This window comes from Mus pahari, chromosome 2 (assembly GCF_900095145.1).
Source record: "Mus pahari chromosome 2, PAHARI_EIJ_v1.1, whole genome shotgun sequence".
NCBI lineage: Eukaryota > Metazoa > Chordata > Mammalia > Rodentia > Muridae > Mus > Mus pahari.
Window position 1 is genome coordinate 153,063,662 of NC_034591.1, and position 9,126 is coordinate 153,072,787.

A 9,126-nucleotide genomic window follows, 5' to 3' on the forward strand; every position below is an offset into this window, starting at 1 on the left:
ATCTATCTATCTATCATCTATCTATCTATCTATCTATCATCTATCTATCTATCTATCTATCTATCTATCTATCTATCTATCTATCTATCTATCATCTCTCTATCTATAATCTCTCTCTCTCTCTCTCTCTCTATCTATCTATCTCTCTATCTATCTATTATCTGTCTATCATCTCTCTGTCTATCTATAATCTATCTATAATCTATCTATCTATCATCTATCTATCTATCATCTATCTATTATCTATCATCTCTCTGTCTATCTATAATCTATCTATCTATCTATCTATCTATCTATCTATCTATCTATCTATCTATCATTTATCTTTTAAAGTTCATTCAGTAGCAGAGTATGCAGTGCTATGCTGTGGACAGAGTCTGGAATGGGCTTGTGTGAACAGAGTCTGGAATGGGCTGGTGTGAACAGAATCTGGAATGGGCTGGCTTAGGTGTTTCCGATGACCTGAGACTGTTTTGCTTGCAGAATGGCACCACTAATAATGGCATTGTTATCAGTCTCAGGGAAATAAAGCCTGATCTTGAGGGAAACCGAAAGAGAGGGGACAAGCAGCTGCTGAAGCCAATGTGGCCCTCTGACAATGTGGTCCTCTGTCAAAGCGGACCTCTGCTACAGAATGTCACAGAAGGGGAGGCTTAGATAACAGACATGTACTCCTCATAGCTCTGCAGGGTGACAATCCCGAGATCAAAATGCCAGATCTGATGTCTAGTGAGGGACAGGTTCCTGATCTGCATGGGCTGTCCTCTCCTTGTGCCCATAGTAGTTGAAAGGAAATGGGGGAAGCAAAGGGTTGACTCTGCTTCTTTCTATAAAGGCACTGATCCCAGTCATGAGGACCCAGCCACATAACCTGATGCCAGGGCCGCACCTTCAGACACTATCACACTAAGAAATAGACTTCAGCTTGCATATTATGTGAGGACAGAAATATCAGTCAATAGCAGTGGCTCACTCAGCACTGCCTACCAATGAAGGATGGGGCTGAGGTGAAAACTCACCTTGGGAAACAGGATGTAGCTCAGTGGTAGGGTGTTTGCCTGTAGTGCCCAAGTCCCTGACTTCAATTTCTAGCATAACCCCTCTCCAATTTAGATCAGTTTAATCCCCAACTTTGAGTACTTTTCATTGTATTTTCTTTATTTCTCTAAGTTCACATGTTAGCCATTCAGCACAGTCCATCCAGTGAGGTCCATCCAGTGTGCTCCAGGCACTCACTAGGGGGTACCATGAGGAACAAGGCCAGCAGACCTGACCTCAGGTGCTGACTCTGTGTCATGTCTCTGCTCAACGGTTCTCTTTAACATCCCTATTTGTAATAAATACTTATATATTAAGAAAAATATTATAATATTTATAAGATTTTTTTCAAGCTAAAATCAAAACTACTTTTATAGTTTGTGTTTTTAAACAGTACAGCCTACTTAAGTATATCTTAAATGCATATTTCAAGTTTCAGGGAATAGGGGAAATAATTTCAAACAGCATAGTAATTATAGGAAGAAATCCATGAACAGATGCTCCCAAACGTGGAGACCTGGTTGCTCACTGGAATGCATTTCATCTGCTTCTGTGTTCCCGTGTTAGTCAACATGAGGGTTTATGCATTGTGAAGGGGCAGGACATTTCCACTCTCTCCACCCCTCTCTAATTCCTGTTGCTTGCCTCTTCTGACAACCTTGGACAGTAAAGGCATTGCTTGCTGAGAACAGAGTACCTGGAATGCCGATACACCTGAAGGAAGGTGTAGCAACAGCCCTGTGTAGAGGATGCCAGGGCACTGTGTTGACAGTCTGTTGGGGCTGAGGATAGGGGCTCTTTTTGCTTTTACTTCCTTGTTAACTATTTTTCTAATTACTTATTTTATCATTATGTGTGTGTGTGTGTGTGTGTGTGTGCATGTGTGTGTGTGTGCGTGTGTGTGCTGGTGATCTTGGGGGATCAGCTCTTTCCTTCTGCTGTGAGCTCTGGAACTCACCGTCCAGTGGTCAGGCTTCTGCAGCAAGCTTTTACCCACAGAGCCCTCTTACCGTTCCCCTTTCGGGATTTTTATATCTAGCCTTTGCTAAATGTTTTATTCCTGCTGCTTTGTAAAAGTTTTCATGTTGATGAAGATTCAGGTTTTAACTGCACTTGTTCCCACGTCCTCCTCTTGTGTCTGATTTGTTGATCTATAGATTCTTCCCATAAGGGTCAACCAGGATGCGTGTGTTTCTTTTATTAAAATCCAAATTACTGGGGCTGGTGATATCACCCAGTCAGTAAAATGCTTGCCACGCAAGCACGATGACCTGAGTTCTATCTTCAGTATCTGTATTAGAAATGCCAGATATGGTGGTATGACGTCATAATCTCACCAATGGGGAGATGGAGACTGGAGGATTCCCGAGGTTCTATGGCAGACAGGCCATCCCACTCTGGGAAGCTCTGGGCTACTAAGAGGAGCTGTCTCAAAAGCAAGGTTAACGCTATTTTCCAAATGAAATGAAACTTGAATATCCAAGGCCTCCGCATATACATGCACCCATGTATATATGCATCTGTGCTCACATATGCACCTATACAAACACGTGTACACATATACACATGCCCAAATGTAAACTAGTAAATAGGTAAATGCCCCTACTGCTTTGTCATATTTCACAAATATTTGGAATTTGGGTGCTCTTTTTGGTTTGTTTATGCTGTTACATCAATGCTAGTTGAGCCTAGGGCCTTGAGTTCTATCATCACGTTATCCCCAGCACAAGTGAGTTTTTTGGTTGTTCTTTTTGATATTTGGAATAGGTGTTTGCCAACCCAGAAGACTGTGCTGGCTTCGGCAAGGGAGAGAATGCCAAGAAGTTTGTTCGGACTGACGAGAAGGTGGAACGCGTGCGCAGGTAAACCAGTGTCTCTGGATATTCCTCCAGAATCGTGGTCATGGAGTCCAGCCAGGGTCTCAGGGTCTTACGGAGGAAGGGGGAGGAGGGACTCAGCCACTCTCTGTAGTAGATGTAACAACTACAGCAAGTTAGGGACACAGAGTTCTCCGCATGGCGTTACAGTGACTCTTGTCAGCAATTTTGTTATAATTCTAGACTTTATTGGGGTCAGTGGCTGTGCTCTGTTTACAGATACATAAAGATAATTGTATGCAGGAGACAGAGGACAGGCATTAGGTTCTTGCAGCTGTGTTATTTTTCTCTCAAATTCAGATGGTCAGTTCACACAAAACATCAAAGATGTTTTGCAGAAGAGTTAAAATGTGAAAGTTAAAACCTTTCAGAGAAATGGGAAGATCTTTCTTCCTTCTTTCTTTCTTTNGTCCTGGAACTCACTCTGTAGACCAGGCTGGCCTCGAACTCAGAAATCCGCCTGCCTCTGCCTCCCAAGTGCTGGGATTAAAGGCGTGCACCACTACGCCTGACTTCCTTCTTCTTTTTTATCTATCTATCTATCTATCTATCTATCTATCTATCTATCTATCTATCTATCTCTCCATCCCGTATCTGTCTGTCTATGTATGTATGTATGTATGTATGTATGTATGTATGTATGTATGTATCATTCCATCCATCTATCATCTATCATTCTATCTATCTATCTATCTATCTATCTATCTATCTATCTATCTATCTAGCATCTATCTATATACCTTTGTCTCTGAATGTCATTTGTAGCTTTCATATTTTATATGTTGCTAACCCAACAGGCACTAAGGAAAGATAAACGGGATCCCACCCACACAGCTCAGCAATATTATTAATATACTTATTTCCAAGGCACATGAGACTATAGGTCTGAAAGTATGTTCTTAATCTTTGTCATGAAGTCACATAGTATGCCAAGTTTTTATACAGATGTTTACTGTGAAATTTAAGTAATAGTTGCCCCCTTTCTATAACAGGTGGAATAGCTACATGCTGTCTTCCCAGTTACCATTTTCTAGTGCTCATATGAGCTGAACCATTCCAGTCGTATTTGAGCCTATGATGTTACAGAGCTATAATTCATCAGGGTCACGTTATAGGCACTGAGAAGTCCTGTGATGGAGACTGAAAAACATAAATGTAACAGGCACTTGGAGTGATCGCCTCAGTTTGCTGAGCGTGGCAATGAAATAGAGAGCAAGGAGTTTTCCTCCTTCAAAGGGACGTCAGATGAACGCTCTAGATCATGTGAGCATCATCTCGTCTTGCTTCTCTGGGAAAGTCTAAAAGGGTCTCAGGAAATCTAGAGTCTCTCAAGCCATGGGATCTATGGTCTCCAGAAGATCCCTGGCCTGTGTTCATATACCCGTGCATGCTTCTAATGTTTGCATCTTGTTATGTTGGATGTAAAACCAACTCATCCCTCAATTCTTCCAACAAATCAGTTGAAATCCTATGGACAGAAATAGAACGGAGCCTGTCGAGGCATCCGGGGGTCTTCACTGTGCGCTACAGACATTTATTCAGCAAGAATATTCTTCTCTGGAGAGGAAGTGAGCGCTTGATACTTAAAAACACTTCTGAGTATGCAGGTTTCCTGCTGGGTGGGCAGTCAGTCTTCTCACGCAAGTCAGTCCTCAAAAGAGGCTGTGCCAAGTATATGCATCAGAAATAGTTTCAGGACAGAAGAACCAATGTGAAAACCTCAGTTTGTGTCAAGTGTTATGACGAGAGAGTCAAGCTTAGCTAGAGGTGTCGGGAACTTTGGAGGCATGAAACCATTTTAAAGCTTCACCTGGTCTTTCTTAGTTGCTCTTTGACAACAGACAGTTGCCTGGTTGATGCTAATCATGACTTTCTACTCACAGCATTGACTAGGACTAGAAAACATTAACAGCATCAAGGTGGCATCATTAGCAGGATGGAGAGGAGCATTCAAGCCTTCTACACAGAAGCTTTAAAAAAACAATTTTATTTTGAGCGATCAGATTCTCTTTACTGTTTACCCCGTCTGCCATCCTTACCCTCCTGTGGGTACTTCTAGAGGAGAAACCTATAATCTAATGCTCTTCTTTTCAGACTACAAATAAGTGTTGCTGATGTCTAATGCTTTAGATCTGGGTGCCTAGATTAGGTATAAGGCCAGTGTGCAGCGCGCCCCCTGGTGGTCAGAATCTGAACTTCCAGTGTAGCAATAGGCAACCTTCTACAGAAGGGCCAACCATCCTATTTTCAGCCACATGTTTCTGAAATTTTGAGAATCAAATAAAATACCAATAGCATGCACGTAAAATAATTTCCAAAGAAAATTACAGAATCTCCTTTCTCTATTTTTAAGGTAGACTTTCCTCTTCATTCTTTCAACATGCAAATTAAAACCTGTTGCTATTTCCATAGTCAAATGGCAGGGCCTGATTGTGGTTACCAATGAAATGGAAGCTGCCCTTGAAGGTATTCAGAAAATTAATACATGTACATAGAGGACAATTTGCTCTGATCTTAAAGTAGTATGTGTTGACATGACAAGAAATATATCTCAGTTCCAGTTACCTGGGTTCTGACCAGTGGTAATTGGACAGGACTAGACATTGACTTATCTACTTAATCTTATTTCACCTTATTCTGAGAGGAATTCAAGACCACAGTATCACAAGATAAATGAGACCTGGAAGGTAATCAAGAAGGCTAGAAAATAAAATGGGTTGTTCTAAAGAACTTGGGTTTGGTTTTAAGGAAACACAAGGACTCTATAACATACCACCTTCCTGCAGAGTGTTCTGTGAACACTGAGTGACCAGAATGTGAGTTCTGTCAAGAGACTGAGCTGTGGGTTAGAGGTCAACTAGATGATGCCCTCTGTGGCCCCAATTAATGAACAAAGCAGCTGCTGGAAGGTTCTTATCTTGCCCCTACCTTCCTTGGGATGTGATCAAAGATCTTCAAAGAAGATGTGAGATCAACATATGTGTTGTAATCAGAGAATACATGAAGAGTTGTCTGTGCCTGTGATGGGGTGGTGGCATACAGGAGCCTGTCCCTATGGCCTTTAGAAATATTTCATGAAGGAAGAAATGATGAGAAATTACCTTAATTTGAGAAATTAACCTTGTAAGAAATAACCATGCCACTGTATGCTTGTAACCAGAGCCCTGTCTGAGCAGAGGGCATCAGGGAAATGTGCTTGGACACCCTTCACACACATCATAGTTGGTCATGTCTTGATAATTCGTTTAAAACGATCAGGCAACTCCGGTCCAGGTCAGGAGGGTGCTGAAAACCACGAGGGTCTTAACTGAGAGTGTGGCCTTCAGAGCGTGTGGGAAGGTCTTCCAGAGCATGGGGCTTGGGGAATCAAACCAGGCAGAAAGTGGTCATTCCTGGGAGGAAGTTGGGAAGGAAAGCCCTGACATGCTCTGAAATGGAGGCAAAGGGCTGGGAAGATGGCTTACTAAGTGAACTGTTTGTCCTGCAGCATTGGGGAGACAGACATAGGCAGGTCCCTGGGGCTCATTGGCCAATCAGCCTAATCCACACTGTGAATTCCAGTCCAACAAGACACCTTGTCTTAACATTAAAAATGTTTAAGTTGATGGTCCCTGAAGGGCGATGGCAGAGGCTTTCCATTGGTCTATTTATGCACCAGCATTTACTGTGCACTCCCGAGTGCAGTTAAGGAGGACCAAAGCAGGAATCAGTTCTCCGTTCCCTTGGCTTGTTTCATGTGAGAAGTGCGGTGCCCATGGCTAGGTATTCTCCAGGCCTCTTACAGCCTTACATTGTCATGGTTTTCGTCTTGAGCTCTTAGGGAAGGCAGGAAGAGAGGGAAAGGAGGTACCACCCAGAGGTCGCTGTGCATTTATGTCAAAACACGGCAGTAGCATGATAAACAAACCTTCCTATTCCCAGATGTGTAGCAATAGTTGCCGACTCTACCAAATTCTAGGCTGGGTTGTCTATCAATTGCTCATTCTGTGCTTAATAAAGCACACTGAATTCAATAATTAGTTCAATAATTAGTCACTTAAAACTTTTCAGGTCAACAGTGGAAGTACTGTTCATAACACTCCAAGTCAGAAAAGCCTACAGTGCCACAAGCCAGAGGGAAAACTGACTGAAATAAGTTTTCTCTTTTCTTCTGATGATAGTGCACAGATAGACTTTAAGGAATCTTCTCATTCATTCTATGGTCTGAATAGAATAAAGAATGTGGGAGATCTCACCCATATCTCGGAGGATAGTTCTGCATTTTATCTGGATATGAAAGAACACTAGGTTTGATGCTGGTTTATATAAAGAAGTTTCTACACAAACACTCTGAAGTGAAGGAGGAGTTCTGATACAGCTCATAAAAGAAAGAACATTCTTCATTTGGGAAGAAAACAATTTATCAAAAGAAATTGATTGCAAAAAAAATGATACTTGTACCTAAAAGAATGATGTGTGTTTTTCTGGATAGATGCTATTTAGATACTCTGGAAACAACAAACTGCTTTTCCAAGATTAAAAAAATAATCAAAATGAAATGCTCTAAATAAAAACCACGTTAGTGAGGAAGCAAGGGAGCTGGGAAGACATCGGGATTCTTCCTTCATAATGGAAGGATCCATTAGCATTGCTGGGTGTGGGGGAGCCACACCTGAAATCCCAGCATTGTAGGCAGCAAAGGAGGGTTGTGGGTCTGAGCAGAGTCCGGCTACAGAGCAAGTTTCAAGCCACCCTTAGCTAATCTTGACTCGAACCCAATTCAACCTAACCCAGGCATTCGTTAAGACTAATGTGTTTTGGAAGAGAGGGCAGGATCCGTGCATTCGCACTGATTTTGATACTTACGGCATCATCTTCTCTCACAGAGCCCACCTGAACGATCTGGAAAACATCGTTCCCTTTCTCGGCATCGGCCTCCTGTACTCCCTGAGTGGACCAGATCTCTCTACAGCCCTCATGCACTTCAGAATCTTTGTCGGTGCTCGGATCTACCACACCATTGCCTACTTGACTCCCCTGCCCCAGCCAAACAGGGGCTTGGCTTTCTTTGTTGGCTATGGAGTTACCTTCTCAATGGCTTACAGGCTGCTAAGGAGCAGACTGTACTTGTAAAGAGAATTGTGATTTTCACCATCTGATCGATTCTTTTTTTTTTTTTTTTTTTTTTTAAAGAATTCTATATCTTCAGTGGATTCAAATGCTTTCTAAGGTTTTATGTGTGAAAGGAGCAGAGAAATTAGGAATTGGGGAAAATTCAGTTTAAAGACTAGCATCAGTAGGCCCTATTCTTTTGTATTTCAGTTAGAAATTTAATATAATCAGCCTTAACTATGTTATCTGAGTCCCAAAGTACTTTGTTATAAGTCTTGATTTCATCATAATTTGTTACATTTGTCTACATTTCCTATGGTGCATCTATAAAAGAATGCACACACCTATGTGAAACCTGGGTTTCATTACAGCTGAAGTAGGCACATGAATTAAAAACATTACAAATGAATTTTTTTTTGTTTTTTTTCTCTTTTCTTAATGTGTATACATGTGTGTCTGTGTATGCATGGAGTGTGTGTGCTTGTAGGTATCCACAGAATCTCCTGAAGTTCTTGGGAACTGACCTCAGGTACTCTGGAAGGGCACTATGTGCTCTTACCTGCTGAGCCATCTGTCCAGACCACATTTGGTTTTAATTTTACAATTTTTCAACAACAACAACAACAACAACAACAACAACAACAACAACAGCAACAGCAACAGCAACTACAACAACAACAACAACAACAACAACAACAACAGCAACTACAACAACAGCAACAACAACAACAACAACACAATCTATGGAAAGGTTGAACAACTGAATAGCGAACCTCTCCACATCTTTCATGTTGATTTACTGTTTTTAACATCTTGTCTCCTATGATTTGGCCATTCTTCAGATTGTGTTTTTGGACCATGGGAATCTGGGTTGCAGATACCATGCTCTTTTTTCCTAACCTAGATGTTTCTTCAATGAAGTAGTTTGCAATATTTAATATCCATTTGTAGATAATAGGAAAAGGGGATATTTAAATTTTATACATTTTGAGATCTGAAAACTATGTATAAATGTAGAACCTACTTAAAGAGAGAGAAAGTGCTCAATATTACCTATTTTAGGTTCAAATTTTAAATAATAGTGGCATGTCAGTTCAGAATAGTTTATAACTAAATTTTC

The 9,126-nt window shown here is 41.3% G+C and overlaps 1 protein-coding gene across 1 annotated transcript in view; it reads left to right on the forward strand.

Moving 5' to 3' along the window:
• Mgst1 (microsomal glutathione S-transferase 1) overlaps nt 1–8,415 on the forward strand; it is a 16,444-nt gene extending 8,029 nt beyond the window's left edge. Inside the window, exons 3-4 of the mRNA XM_029535076.1 lie at nt 2,806–2,900; nt 7,781–8,415. Coding sequence (XP_029390936.1) covers nt 2,806–2,900; nt 7,781–8,027 — 342 coding nt within the window. The 3' untranslated portion in view covers nt 8,028–8,415. The remainder of the gene's footprint in view (nt 1–2,805; nt 2,901–7,780) is intronic.
• Nucleotides 8,416–9,126: the final 711 nt, after the last annotated feature.